We start from the raw sequence: 15,600 nt of genomic DNA on the forward strand, positions 1-15,600 counted from the left end.
TGAGCCTTTCATCTTAGAGTAATATAAAACCCACATGACAAAGTTGATCATCTAGTTTTACTCTATTGTGATGATTAATATTTAAAGTACACAGTGATCTCTACCATTGTGGTCTTTCTGTTCATCAAACAATACCCTATGAGTATGGTTAATACCTATGATAATTCTCAAGAGGTTTAAAAATCAATGTAAATGGACTTGCTTATATTTCACTATCACAGAAATACAGAAATTTGTACCATTTCTGGAAGCTGCTTTCTGAGGTTTTGTTTTTTGTTGTTTTGTTTTGGTTTGGTTTGGTTTGGTTTTTCTTTTGTAACTCATCTCTTTGGGCTAAAAGAGAGCTTTCCAACTCTGTGATCAATATCTAGGATTACACAAAGCAGTATTTTCAAACTGTTTTGGTCTCTAGAAAGATTTATCTTATTAATTTTTTATCATCTTCATACACTTTTCTTCACACTGTCACACACTTTTCTAGAATCATATAATGAAGATTTGATGACAAGGAACATAGAAGAATTTAAATTCAGTATGCTTCCTTATTTAGCATTTAAACATACTTATTTTTATATATCCACAGCCAGAAAGCACTTCTTGTTTCCCACAGTTCAATAGTTACTGTTCAGGCACATCCAAGGAGTACAATAGTTTGAGCAAAATAAAGAGGCTTTGGAAAGCTTACATTTAATTTTAATAGAGAAACAGGCGATGATTCCATTACTTGGTGAATTATTACTTTTAACTTTGAATGTCTTTGAGGCACAAAAGATTCAAGAACTTTTATAAACACAAAATTTGATTTCAAGAAGATGCTTATACTCTGAAAGAATTACGTTTAGAAAATCCTCACATCTCGACTAACGTAAAGTCTTAAACATCTCCTGGGACCAAAACAAAAATACCACCAAATGATCTGTTTCAGAAGGCTCAATAGATAGTTGCTCACACAACTGAATCTAAACTGGGTGATAATACTAATGTTGTGCCCACTGCAAAGTATCCTTTAAAATATTTTTTTATATCTTGGGATTGGGTAAAGTGTGTGTGTTGTGGGGAGGAGGAAAGGCGAAGAGAAGATTTAGATGATAGCAGGATCACTTGAATGTAGCTAATTTTATAAATATCAGAATTTTCCTCTGATGTTTTTACTACATTACTCGAAAGATAATTTTGGGGGAAAAAACTGTCTCTGAAACTCCTTTTGTCAAATAATGTTTAAATCATATTTTCTATGAAATTGAAATTGCATGTTAGACACTCCTGTGGGCCTGAGTAGGGATGCTGGAGTGAGACCCAGGTTTGAATCTTGGCTCTTGGTATCTAGCCATGTGACCTTGAGGGTATTACTTGATCTCCGGATAGAGGTGGAGAGGACTTGTGACTGTTACATGTCCCCTCTGAAGGGAATTATACCTATTTCACAGGGTTATTGCAAGGATTAAATGAATATTTTGTGCGAAGTTCCTAATACAGTTATTGGCACATAGTAGGCCTTCAATAAGTAAAGCTATTACATCTAGCTACTTTGACAACAGGGTTGGGTCTTGAGACACCTTATATGCAAACTATGATCATTAACAATGGGAGGTAGAGATGCCAGATAAAATATAGGATGTAGAGTTAAATTTGAATTTCAGATAAACAACAGATATTTTAATGTAAGTATATCCCATTCAATCTTTGGGACATATACTAAAAAAGTTCATTATGTATCTGAAATTCAAATTTAACAGGGTGTCCTGTGTTTTTATTTGCTAAACCTAGCAACCCTAAGTGTAGGAATAATAAGATGCGGTCAAAGGGCACCTGCTAACAACCTCTGAATATTATCGATATTGTTCACACCCCAAGTTGGCTAAGGGACCCCTTTGCCCACCAGTTATGCAGCCAATACACTCCTGCCTTTAATGGGGAAGTGTCTGCCAGAGCAGCACTGTATCTCTCATCAACTCTCAAATTGTTGGTCTGGTGTTACCAGTTAGCAGATAAATGCCTCCTGGATTTTCTCTTAAACAAACAAAAGCTTGAAATGGATGGGAAGATAAGGCTTACAAAACATCAAAAATGAGTGTACGAAATGAGAGCATGTAATGGTGTTAAACTGAGCGGTAAGACTCTAAGTGCTAGAGGAACTCAGAGTAAAGGGAGCTGATCAATGAGAACTAGACTACTGAGGATGGAGGCTCTAGATTTGCACCTTGAAAGATGAGCTGGAGTTGGCTCGGCAAGGGAAATCCGAACTTCCTGGCTTGCTGGACTCCTCTCCCCTGAGGTTGTTCCCACAGAAACACTTTATGACAGGTAAGCTTGGCTTGTCAGATGCTTGGGTCAATAATTGGTAAATGTCATTTGTTGTCCCTTCACCTGTAACTTCCTGATACCCAGCAGCTTAGACAGTGCATGTGCCAGTCTACTGTGAAACCCTGTGATTGACTTCATCGATTGACTTCATTGCCACCTTCTTTACTTCCCCTAAGTCCAGGGGCTCTCTTAATTGAAAACCCAGGTTGTTTCCACCAGGGGGCAAGGTTTAGAAGTATGCTGGCCATGGGACCTTGTTGCTTGTTCTGTTCAAGCTATACTAACAGAACAGTACCCTGGCTGTTTGACCTCAGACCAAACAGATTAAGAGCCAGTGGTGCCTCACGGCACTGACGCAAATATGCACCAGGGTCATTAGGACCTGACTTGGCCAGGAATTTAAGCTCTTGTTGGGTATTAGGAGTCAGTGTGGAAAAAGAGCAGGTCAGTTTAGTGAATAGTGTAGAAACTAAAGGGTATCAGGTTTATATTTTAAGTGTGAGGTAATGAACATTTATTGAACGTCTATTTTACCAGACCTGAATAGTGTGTGTGTGTGTGTGTGTGTGTTTCGGGAGTGGTGGTTGATGGCAGGTGAAGGAGGAGAAATTGACCTTTTGGACTTCATGAAGCAGATAGATTTGAGACAGCTCACACCCCTGTGATAGAAGAGCGATTACACAACACCACCAAGCACAAGATATCATAATATAGGCAGGAGTATTGAAGGTCTGTGGACTGGAGGGGGTGATAGATGTGGAAGAGGCTTCCTTGTGTTGAATTTTGACCCATGTTTTAAAAGAAACTACTGGAAAAGAAGGTGCTAGGATACTCCAAACTGGGGAGGGGCAGGCACCAAGGGATGGTATATGCAATACAAATTGGGGGAATAATGATTTAAAAAACAAAACAAAACACATCTTTCATGTCATTCCTACATAAACGCCTTCAAATGTCTACAGAGAAGAAGCATAGTAATTCTAGGCCCTCCATACTATACTAGATTCATTTTGAGTTGTTGTAAGAGGATTTGAAGGCTGTCGGAGAGAGGTACGGGGAAAGGAAAGAGAAGAATTAAAAAAACAAAAACAAAAACCCAAACCACACAAGATTTTAAGCTGAGGAACTGGGAAGGCTCTTGGTATCTTTGATTCCTGGGAGGCTGAGATGGATGGATGTTGAGAGAAAGTGATGAGATGCCCCAAAGCATGGCAGCCAAGGGGGGAGAAATGACTAGGCAAATGGGAGAGTGGTCATTTAGACTGGTGGTTTTCATATTTGCTATCTTCTTACCAATATTCCCCCTCCACCGTTTTGCTTTTAAAAGTATATGGGTTAAATAGTTTAAATAAATATGGATTTAAAAGTTTATGGATTAAGTTACATTAAAAAGTTTCTAGAAGTAAAACATACACATATTTTAAAGAGCAAATAATACAATACAATGTGGGTGGAAAGTGTCTTCTGCACCTGACTCCATCCCCTTACTTCTCCACAACACTGTTACCAATTTTTGTGCTCCATTTCAGACTTACTTTTATTTACTTATTTGCCTATGTAAGCAATATGCCTGCCTGTCTCACCTTTTTTTTTTTTCCAAAGTGGCAACATACAGAATCCATATGGTTTTGTATTTGTTTTACACTATTTTAGAAATCCTTTCTCATCAGTGCATTCATTTTAACTGCTGCAATGCTGAAATACTTTTCATGGCATGGATGTACATTATGGATGGTTGATATTTAATTTCTATGAAGTCCCCCTGAGATCTTTGTACACGTTTTAGTGTACAATGCAAGTCTTTCAGTGGGAAAGTTATTAGAAGTGGAATTGTTTAGTTAAAGGTAGAAACACTGAAATTTTTTGATAGGTTTTACAAAATTTCCCTTCAAATAAGCTGGACCAATCTACACTGTTACAAAAAAGTTTGAAAGTGTCTACTTTCCCACATTCTTACCAAGTGTATTAACATATTTTTTGAACTTTGAGAATCAGGTGGAAAATAACTCATTGTCATTTGATTTGCATAATGGAAGGGCTTTCAAATTTATTTTCAGCCAAGTATTGTCTATACAGTTTTTTTCTTTAGTTCATGTTTATGAAACCTTCTAATCTCTTTTACTCTGTACTTTCGTTAGTTTCGGACCAAAGCGCTATTCAAGTGTGCTGATGTGAGATTACAGCCAAAGGGGTATTGTTGAACCCAAAGACCAGAATTAAAAACAGAAACCGACTTATAATGCTTTTTAATGGTCGAGGCTTTTAAAATCTATATGGGAACATGGTGTAGGACATCATATAGGTAACTAAATTACACACGCATTTGTTATCTTCCTCAGATAACACTTATAATGCTTTTTAATGGTCGAGCCTTTTAAAATCTATATGGGAACATGGTGTAGGACATCATATAGGTAACTAAATTACACACGCATTTGTTATCTTCCTCAGTTCCCTTTTGATTAGGACGCTTCAGAACCCGTGGGGAGGAAGCAGCCTCAACTCCAGCATGTTCGGCCACGCAGCGGGCATTAATCTGGATCAGAACAGTCCAGTCATTATTTGGCAAGGTGTTCATCCTCTCTGCACCTCATCTGTAAATTGAGGGTATTCCATTAAAGACAATTGCTACGGTCCCTTGCTGTTCTTAATTCTACACTGCCACAGCGTTATTTAATTGTCGGCTGGAGAAGAGGCTATTACTGCTGACAGAGCTGTGGGAAGACGGCGGAACTTGCCACAGACAGAGACTTGTCCCAAATGGGAAATAAAAGTGGGAAGCGTGTCAAAACCTAAACGGGATGCCGCGCTACAGCTCTGTGGTCCCTTCGCCCAGCTGCTTAGACCTTCTGTTTTCTCAGTCTATACATAAGAGATGGAATTATTTAGCCAGCTGGGAGGGCGGTGGCGTGATCTAACAATACGGCTTCCAACAACCCCACGTTAGTGTGTTTTCGGTTTGCCTTGAAATCTGGAAGAAACGCGCTTGAACCGCAGCAGGTGAATTTGACGCGGCTAGTCTCCGAGCTGGAAAAGCGGTGCCTGAACACAGGGCGGGCGCCCACCGCCTGGGTGCGTGGGTGCCGGAGCCGTTAAAGACCAACCAGCTGTCCCGATTTCCCCGCACCCTCTGTGCCCGGGGGTGGGAACCGCGCGGCGCCGGCGGCGGGACGCAACACCAGGCGGGGCAGGGGGCTGCCGCCTCTAATTCCCGGCCAGTACCCGGGAGAGGGACCCCTACGCTGCGGCTTGTCCCCGCGCCACTTGGCAAGAACGTGCCGTGCGTGGCAGCGCGGCGCCCTGGTGTGTAAAAGCAGAAGCAGACAACGAGTGGCTGGTGACCAGTCAGGGAATGTGAAGTTCACGCTACGAATCGGGCCGGAAGAGAAGGAGGAGAGCGGGGCGGGGACAGGGACCCTCTAGGGGAAACCCCCGGCCACGGTTGGGGTGGGGTGAGCCGGGTCTCGCCCTGGTCGCCTCCCCCGCGCGCGACTCTGTGTGCCGGGTGCGACGGCACGGGAAGGCGGCCTGGGCCAGCCCTCGCCCCGCCGCCCCGGCTAGAGTCAGGAAATGGAGCTTGTCTCTGAATGGTTAGTCCGCGCTTTAGCAAAGCGCACGGAAAGCAAAATGAAGAGCAGAGGGTCGGCGCGGAGCAGTGGCCAGGGCAGTAGTCAGGGGCAGCACCGCCGGACCGCTCCACCGCGGCCCCGCCCCGGCTCGGCCCTCGGCCTCCACCGCCCCTTCCCCGCCCTCACTTCCGACCCTCCGAGGCTTCCTACCCGGCAGGGGGCGAAGGTGGCGGCTCGGGCGGCAGTATGGAGCCGCGGGGAAGGGTCAAAGGCGGTGGCGGAGCTAGCTGGAACCCCGCCGACTGCCACACCCCCGCCCGCTGCTCCGCCGCTGGGTCTCCCACCCGCCCGCGGCCCCTCCTCCTTTGTGCGGTGGGCGCTGTTGCCCGGGCGACGGCGCCGCCCCGCCCAGGCCCCGCCCTCCGCGGCTCCCTGGCCTTGGTCTCCGCGTGGCTGCCCGCCCAGCCGCAGGCCGCAGGAGCTGCCGCTGCAGCCGGATGCGGGGCGGGATTCACGGGGCCATCGCAGGGAGCAAAGCTCGGCTCTCCGCGTCTTTGCTTTCGCCCGCCCTGGCCTCCTCGCCGCGTCGGTCCGCTGGTCGGGTCCGGCTGACCAGCTCGCCCTCCGGCTCCGAACCGAGGCTCCACGGCAGCCACAGGGACCCGCCCACCAGACCCAGCCAGGGGCCGCCCGTCTGCCTGTTTGGATCCTGCGGTTGATGACACCTGGCAGAAGGCTACCATGGAGGGGGATGGTTCAGATTCGCTGGTGAGTGTGGGAGAGGGACGGCCGCCTAACGCCTCGGTGGCGGCGCGCCGGGTCCCCTGGGTTTCTCTTTCCCCTCTGCCCTGAGCCGTGAGGGACCCTCTCCCCTCGGAGGAGCGAGGGCGGACGTGTGGTGGCCCCGCTTCCTCTTCGCCTTTCCCGCCCCGGGCAGGGTTCCGCAGCCCGGGGCACCCCCTTTCTGCCCCTCAGTGGGGACGGTCGGACTCGGGGTCACCGGGACCCGGAAGAGTGCGCCACTCCTGTGCGGTGATGGCTCACCTGAGAACCTCGGGGAGTTTGGGCGGGGCTCTTTAATGGTATTCAGATTGTAGAATTAATTCGCTTTAGGGAGTCGGGTGCCCGTCAAGGCCCGGGGCGCGTGTCCCGCGCGTGTCCCGCCTTCCTTTGTCTGGGAGCGCGGTGGCGCCGGCTCTCCAGTCCCCCTCGGACCCTCGGGCCCGCAGTCGCCTCGAGCAATGGCTCCTCCCCGCTTTTGCCTGCTCTCGGGAGGCGGGCTTACTCCAGCAGCTGTCGGGGTACAAGTGTTTTTGTTTCAAGGGGTCGGATATGCAATTCTTTCCAACTTGCTAGTTTCCCGTCGAACCTCATTTATTTTGAAATAGCTTAATTGGGGGAGCCAGCACATCACATTTCTCTTAATCAGATTGTTTCCTCTCAGTGAATGTAAAATGAGCACTAAATTTTTTTTTGCGTAAGAATTGCTTTGTATCCATTGTGATTAGAAAGCTTATGCACTGCTCTGTGTACAAGAAAAGTGGAAATGATTTTAGATCTTTCAGTGGGAAGTAAACCTCTCATAAAATGGGGCGTGAGAGCCTGTTTTGAACATTCAGGACAATAATTTCCTTTTGAATCAGATGTCAAATTCTTTACGAAACGAGAGAGGATATGAATATTCTGTATTCTTTGATGTGAATTGTGAGGTGTGGATATCCTCCAAATTTACTAAAACTATGACGTGATGTGGGCTTTTTTTAAACATTTGTGTGATGCATCAAGAAACGCTGCATCAGAAGACCCATTGACAGTGATAAAGCCAGTTGGCTGAAGTGCTATTGTCAGGGATTATTAAAGCACTTGGTGTCGTTTTAAGGTGAATACTCGCATGCATTTTTATTTAACTAAAACAAGTGAATTAATTCAGTTTTAATTTTCTGTGTGTTTCCAGTAGTTGAAATGATTGTACGGGGTTATGAGTACTTTAAAATTATACCATCATTAAAATTGCAGGAATGCTAAATATAGATTCATAGCACCTGAAGTTTGGGATCCGTGGGGAAAAACTACACAGGCAAAGGATGGGAAAACTGGTATGAGGTCATCAGACCTTTTTAGTTGTGATGAGTCTAAATGTTTCTCACTGAAAATATTGCAAGCCTGTAGTATCGAGAGAGCGCTTATAATGGTTCCTTCTAATCCCCTATACCCTTTTAGTATTCATAAAGTGCTTTTAAGATAACTGCTTTGATATGCAGCCTGAGAACCTCTTACCTACATTACAGTTGCAGCACATGGAAAATGGTCACATTTAATGTAGAAAGTTGCTGATAATTCAACTTGTAAATAGATTTCAAGTAGAGTTCCATGAACATAATGGCTAACCCAGTTTTTACCAGCTCTTGTTACTTGCCAGTTACAGAGCTAATGTGCTAAATAGGAATAATCCTATTCTTAGTGCTATATACTTAATTTTTATTGCAGTAATCTACTTTCAGGATTTCATTGAATTCCTAAATCAGTTAATTAATAATGATTTGAATAACTTAATAATTATTGATGAAATATTATGGTCCCCTAATACTTTATGCTAATTTTTCTCATACTTCAGGTTTTCTCTTTTTTTTTTTCTTTAACCATTTCATGTCCCTTCACCGCTAGGCATTGGATGATGAGGGGGACATAATTAATGGTATAGACTTTCATAGCCAAAACGAAACTTCAGACTTTAAAAAATCTGTTTAATTCTTTTTTGAAAGGTAAACACATGTACTTATACAAGAGGTATAAGCATGTCAATGTATTTACACACTAAAAGGCTTTGATTCTGATTTCTTTTTCTCAACTTAAGGTTACCATTAAGAATATCGAAAGAGAGCTCATTTGCCCGGCATGCAAGGAGCTGTTTACCCACCCATTGATTCTCCCTTGTCAACATAGTATCTGTCATAAATGTGTAAAAGAACTCTTACTGATGCTTGATGATTCATTCAATGACGTGGGATCAGACAACTCCAATCAGAGCAGTCCTCGACTTCGGCTTCCTTCCCCTAGCATGGATAAAATTGACAGAATTAGCAGACCAGGTATGTGGTAGAACCTGGGGTGGTGGAGTTTGGTTATATGTTCAGTGATAATTGTGGAAGGGAAATTATTTTCGTTGTTTTGGGGGTTAATCATTTCAGGTGAATAAGTTAAAACTATAGTTAGAAAAGAATCCCTCTCTCTTTTAAAATGAACTTTTAAAACGTCAAAATGAACTTTTATTGTCTTTTGGTATGCATTTAAAATGGATATTGGATATTGAACACGAATTTTGTATTAAACCCATTATTAACTGTGCCTGTATTTTAGGGGGTGTTCTGACCCTGTGAAGTCCTTTATATGAGGAATGAAATAATGGACTACTGAAGTACTTACTAGGGAACTATCTATGTATGGTAATAGGTAAATAAATATGCAGAATTAAGGGATGAGACTACGTAATGCCCAGTTCTAGAAGACTTTTTAGAGGAATGTTATTTGATATCATTTTATTCCATTTTATTCTTCAGCCATTTTTTAATCCAAATTTTAAAATAAGGATTTTGAACATCAGCTAAACAGTAGTGGAATTCTGTAGTAGTATGTAGAAGTAGATCTAATTAGATGTATAGCACATGTACTATACCATTATTTATTTATTTTTTAAAAATAAATTTGTTTATTTCTAAAAATAAATTTATTTATTTTTTAAAATAAATTTATTTATTTTTAGAAATAAATTTATTTTTTTAAAAATAAATTTATTTATTTTTTTAAAAATAAATTTATTTATTTTTTAAAAATAAATTTATTTATTTTTTTAAAAATAAATTTATTTATTTTTTTAAAAATAAATTTATTTATTTTTTTAAAAATAAATTTATTTATTTTTGGCTGCGTCGGGTCTTCATTGCTGCGCGCGGGCTTTCTCTGTTTGCAGTGAGCGGGGGCTACTCTTCATTGCAGTGCGTGGGCTTCTCATTGCGGTGGCTTCTCGTTGTGGAGCTTGGGCTCTAGGCGCACGGACTTAAGTAGTTATGTTGCGCAAGCTCAGTAGTTGTGGCTCACGGGCTCTAGAGCGCTGGCTCAGTAGTTGTGGCGCACAGGCTTAGTTGCTTCTGTGGCATGTGAGATCTTCCCAGACCAGGGCTCGAACCCGTGTCCCCTGCATTGGCAGGCGGATTCTTAACCACTGCGGCACCAGGGAAGTCCTATACTATTATTATATAGCCGGTGTTTAAATTTTTTCCTCTTGGGATGATGTTTCTTTCTTCTGAACATCTATTGCAGAATTAATGTAGATCAAAATTAATTTAAAATCATTGGGAACAGGGCTACTGGGAAGTTAAGGGCCAAAATCAGCAGTAAGGGTCAAGGGGAGGCAGAGGTTTGGGTAGAAATACCACAGCATCATGTTCAGCACTTCCTTCCTATGGAGGAGAGTCCTCGAGTGGCCATGAGCACCAGACTTCAGGGCTTCAGCTCTGCCCAGTTTGGGCTTTGAGGTTTTCAGTTTAATCCTTTTGTCCACTCTGTCCATTTCTCCCTCCTTAGTATAGGAGTAACTTTTTAATATTGTAAAAAAACCCTTTTTTTTTAAGTCAGAGAAGAATCTTTTTCTCCTCATTTGCATTTTAGAGAATGTCATCTTTTTTGGTCCATGCTGGGATATGGAGTCTCCTTGGGCAATGTTTGTGTCTATGTGCTCCATCAGAGAGTGGATAAGAGGAGATTTATTCTAAGAGTGGTATTATGGTATTTTAAAAACATGATTTTTTAAAAAATGGTAATCACCAATTCCTTGGAGGATATTTTACACACATAAAAATTATATGTATATACAAAAAAGGGAGCATTAGGTAACTGCGGGAGTGCAGGATGTATGAGGTTGGAGAGGGTCGTGCTCTTTGTGAAGTCATCACTTTTATGTTTTCATCCCTGTTAGGAAACTGGCATACTGAGGAGGGGAGGAAAGACAGTGATAGCTTGAAGTCATTCTACCAGATAAAAATTCATATTCTGTTGGTAGATCCTCATTGGATAATTAGGGACACTGGCTTGATTGACCAACAAGATTCAGTTTTTGTATATTAATATTCAGCACAGACCATTAAATAAAATTCTAGTTAAATACTAGTATTTCTACTGATCATTAGATTGAGGTCACATGTGTATTTCATGAAATTCTGTGTTTTATATAGGCTTTGAATCTTAAGATTTGGTTAGTTTTTTTGTGATCGATATAAAGTATGAATGAAATATAGATGAAAAATAGTTAACTGTTTCTGTTTTCAGGAACTTACCTAGCACAGTAGTTGGTAGATGTTTAATAAATATGTGTTGAGTGGATGTTGAATGACAAACGTTTGCTATAAGATGTGTACAGAGCATGCCATGATGGCTTATATTTATCGATGATGGCATTTTTTCCAGAACAAGAGATCAGAAATAGATTTACCGAGATGTTCCTCCCTCTTCTTTAGGAAGAACCCTGTTAAGCTGTATTATGTCCTCAATGGGAGGCAAGTTAGAAAGCTTCTCTGTGGAGATCAATTATAGGAAATAAGAATATTTAACTTGGTGAAGGGATGACTGCAGAATATGATGGCTGCCTTGTGGAAGAGTAGTAGTACTCTGGGTATCTTCACAGCAAAAATTCCAGATCTGTCCAGTACACTAGCCACATATGGCTGTTGAGTGCTTGAAACACATTAGTCTGAATTGAGATATGCACTTGTACCTCTTAGAGTGAAAAAGTGAATATAAAATATCTCTAATAATTTTATATTATATTTTAAAATGATAGTTTTTGGATATATTGTGTTAAATATGTATTACTAAAATTAATTTCACTTATTTTTACTTTTTTGTGGCTACTGGAAAATGTAAAATGACGTATGTGGCTTACACTTTCACACATATTCCTTTCAAATAGCATTGCATGGGTCATTTGACAGATTTTAAAATAGAAGGATGCCTTGAAAGGAGAGTAAGATTTGTGTGTATAACACTAGCATGTTAAATTGTGTAAAAATAAAAGAGCTATATAACTGTTCACTTTTGGTCATATATATGCAAGCTTTTCTCCCATTCTGTATTACCTGTTGTCATTAAGATACAATCATTGTTAGTAATGTTTACTTACTGTGTTGATTTAGATCACTTGAAAAAGCCAAAAAAAAGATGTTTGATTTTTACTTTATATATTCAACAGTTTCCAGAAGTATGATTGTTTAAAAATACAAATCTATAGGATAAAGTATAGGTCTCTTAAGTGATGCACCAACAGTGATTAATTCTGAACTGTGATAGGATAAGCTTGATGACTGTTTTACATTGGTGGCTTTATATAAATACCATGTGTACCAGGAAAAACCTTTTTTTTTTTACTGTTAATTCAATAATTGTATTATGTGTAGGACACAGTTACTGCTTTATCTTTTGTTAACAGGTTGTGAATCTTCTCTTTGAAATTAAATTCTAAATCCAGCTTTCTGTTCATTGTTCACAGCATCACAACGGAGATCTTTGGGGTGGAGAGGTAGAAAATGCTTTATTGCTTGTGTGGCCGCAGGCAGTATAGTGTTAGATTTAAATCAAATAACTTTATATAGATAAAGTTTTTTTAAAAATAAACATCAGTGGTCAAGTCTTCAAAATCATGTAGAAAGTGAACAAATTTGGCTGGCATGACTTAAAGGTCAACAGGACTAAATTTCCAAGCAATTTCTGATGTTTTAAAATGGAGCTCTGATTATTAGTGCTTGCATTTTGCCATGTATACACACACACACACACACACACACATATCCATGATGGGATATTTTTAAAGAAAATGACATCATCTTGTTTTTTTTTAATGTTACCTTAAAAATGCTTTACATTTACTTAGTGGAACAAAGCTTACGTTAACAGCCATATTACCCTTTGGGAGGTTAAATAAGCCAGTACTTTCTTCTGTATTTAAAAATTTACTTAAAGGTATTGATAATTTTTGTAGTTAATACCATAATCTTTGCTTGTTTGTGCATATGGTGTATTTTTTGTTTTTATTTTAAGGTATTTGGGATCAGAGTTTTAACAGTCAGGTCTCACTTGTGGGTAAATAATGTACATTGCTTTTGGGTGAAAGGTGGGCCAACCCATTTTATTAAAATAATTTTTTTTTTTTACTCCAGTTGACCTTTAAAGTAAAATTGGCTACTTTTTTTCAGGAATGCTGGTGATACCTTAAATTTTAGTGGAGAAAATAAACACCTGAAATGTATCCCTTTTCTGGTTTCCTCACCTTCTTCTACATGCCTCGATTTTAAAATCTTACAGCCACTTCTAGAAGCCACATGTAATCCATTCTCTTACAGGCTTTAGTGAGTCCCTGAGAATTTTAAGTGTTGAAATTTAATAATTAGGAGGAAAGATAGGAACAGTTTGCTTAAAAAATTACCTTGTTACCTACTTTTGATTCAGAGGGTAGTCGAGAAAAAATTTTTGCAGTTTGAAAATGCTAATACTCAAAGGGTAAATGTAACTCATAGGCATCAGATGGTCAGAATGTGGACGCATTAAGGTGGAAGCATAGGCATCAGCCCAATGCACAACACCAGGAAGCCCAACATGAGGGTCCAGCATGAGGAAAAATAGTCTACTTAACGTGTCCAGGTGGTAACAGTGGGGAAGTTGTTTGCTGCCAGGATATGGGAGAAGTTGCAGCTGGCACAGGTTTGGAACCTGTTAGGAATTGACTCTCTTTGTTTTGAAATACTTTATTATTCTCTTTGATCATTTAAACAGTAAAACATATGATGGAAAGCTGACTTTTTGGGGGGGATTTGCTATAAACGAGTTTGAAATTTTTTTGGCGTCTTCATTTTATAATTGTGTCATGGTTTATGCTTAACTAGTTTAATCTGTCTTTGAAGTTAAAGGTATGGGGGAAAGAATTGATTCTGTGAGGTGGCAGTGTTCAGATAATTAGCAACTATTATTGACCCCGCAAATGGAGTTTGACATAGAAAATTGCATTGCTTGGCCTATATTGCCTCTTTACCTTTCTAAGACATCATTACTTTTTTTCCCCATTATATCATGCTACTGGGTAGTACTGTAGCCACTAGCCATATGTGGCTCTTGAGAATTTTAAATGTGGGTACTACAACTAAGGAAATGAATTTTAAATTAAATTTTAATTAAATTTAAATAGCCACATTTGGCTAATGTTTACTATATTAGCAGAGTTATAGAGAAATATTGATTCTGTTATGTTTTATTCTTAGTTCTACCGTCTTGATTTTTTTCCATCCAGCTTACTTCCTAGAGTATCCTTAGATCTGTCCTGTTTTCTTTATTGCCCTGAATATATATTCTGTTGATTGTTTTTATGAAAACAATGGTAGAAGTTAAGACAGATGAAATAAAAGCTCTTTAGCAGATATATTGATTTAATATTTTGTCTGATATAAGAAGTTCAGTGTGATGCTTTACACCTTGTTTTTTTTTTATTATAAAAACAAGTTAAAAGAGGTTTACAGAAAAGGGATAAAACTTTTTTTCTGAAATTTCTGAACATGAGGCCAAAATCTGGGTGTCACCAGTGTATAGTGTTAAAGTGTGATTTTACTGGCATAATTTACTTTTGTTTTTCCCCATTACTTAATTGATCACAATCTTCTATTCATAAAACCAATAATTCATTTTTTTAAAAACATTGACTGTTGAGATTAGTTATCCATTTTAATTTCTATCACCTAGTTCATGTGTGGAAGCATGCAATTAAATATGAATTTCCATTTGTTTAAACTTGACCACTGTACTATGTCACTTCCAGAATTATTTGGCTTGTTTTTTCACTAAACAAAATTTTCATTGGCATGTGTTTTAAAAGTAGCTCTGCTGCTTATTTTATTATGTGCCTGCTGTGCTGTGAAATATCTTGTAGTGTATTGCATGTTTTTAGAATTATTACAAGAGTATATTTTATGTAGGATTTTCAAGTTTTTATGGGGCATCTTTTTTTGTATGCTTTTTTGGGTATATTTTAAAATGTGAAGGTTAAAAATATCTTTAAATATTTTGAAAATATTTAAAATTTAAAATAGTGCAGCTGCATGTTTGTTGCATAAGTAGCTTTGGGGGCCTAATGCCACTTTGCATGGTGTAAAGTCTCTTCAAATGAATAATATCGTGGGCTGATCACTAAATTTTACCTGTAGTGATTTATGTAGTGATATGCCAGACATCTTTTAAGACAGTCTTCAGTGATGATAGTAATGTTGCCAAGGCAATATTAATATAGCTGTTTAGAGACCTTTTCTAAATGTCGTATACTAAGTTTAACCATTCACTTTTGGTACTGGATACATAGTAGTATGAAAGAAGGCTGTAGGTTAAAAAGTTTGTGTTTATATTTAGGAAGTTATTTTGTGGGCAACCAAGGCTACATACTCAAATTTATACAGAAGAGGAGGGAACATGATAGGCATACACCTGTATTAAACAGACCACCCCAGATTCTTGTGAACCTGTGGGTAAGGACTGTCATGCCTTGGTTTCTTGATTTGTTAAAATCAGGATAATACTGAAGAAGAGTGTGATGTTTAAGGTCATGCATTGTATTATTTATATATTGTAAAGTTATCTGTAATTTTTTTGGTGTATCTTCTGGCTTACTGAATTAAATAATCTTAATGATTCTTTTTTTCAG

The 15,600-nt window shown here is 39.7% G+C and overlaps 2 protein-coding genes and 1 long non-coding RNA gene across 9 annotated transcripts in view; 1 reads left to right on the forward strand and 2 right to left on the reverse strand.

Moving 5' to 3' along the window:
- LOC309657870 overlaps positions 1-15,600 on the reverse strand; it is an 849,451-nt gene that overhangs the window by 33,991 nt on the left and 799,860 nt on the right. The gene's annotated exons all lie outside the window — the stretch shown is intronic.
- The window catches only part of TRIM36 (tripartite motif containing 36), a 45,177-nt gene that overhangs the window by 3,098 nt on the left and 26,479 nt on the right, over positions 1-15,600 (forward strand). For 3 of the 7 annotated variants that reach the window (XM_082455763.1, XM_082455769.1, XM_082455764.1), the window contains exons 1-2: positions 6,516-6,641; positions 8,728-8,962. In XM_082455763.1, the coding sequence (XP_082311889.1) occupies positions 6,615-6,641; positions 8,728-8,962 (262 nt within the window). In that variant the 5' untranslated portion in view covers positions 6,516-6,614. Of the gene's footprint in view, positions 1-6,515; positions 6,642-8,727; positions 8,963-12,411; positions 12,463-15,600 lie in introns of those variants that run through there. The other 4 variants (XM_082455765.1, XM_082455767.1, XM_082455768.1 and 1 more) reach the window with 3 other exon arrangements.
- Positions 4,649-6,617, reverse strand: LOC309657842 (uncharacterized protein). Its single transcript, XM_082455831.1, has 2 exons — positions 6,084-6,617; positions 4,649-4,898 (listed from the first exon to the last, which is right to left on the reverse strand). The coding sequence occupies exons 1-2, from the start codon at positions 6,614-6,616 to the stop codon at positions 4,895-4,897; spliced, it is 537 nt and encodes a 178-aa protein (XP_082311957.1). The 5' UTR covers position 6,617; the 3' UTR covers positions 4,649-4,894.

Source organism: Balaenoptera physalus (genome assembly GCF_965194825.1).
Source record: "Balaenoptera physalus genome assembly, chromosome: 3".
Classification (NCBI taxonomy): Eukaryota; Metazoa; Chordata; class Mammalia; order Artiodactyla; family Balaenopteridae; genus Balaenoptera; species Balaenoptera physalus.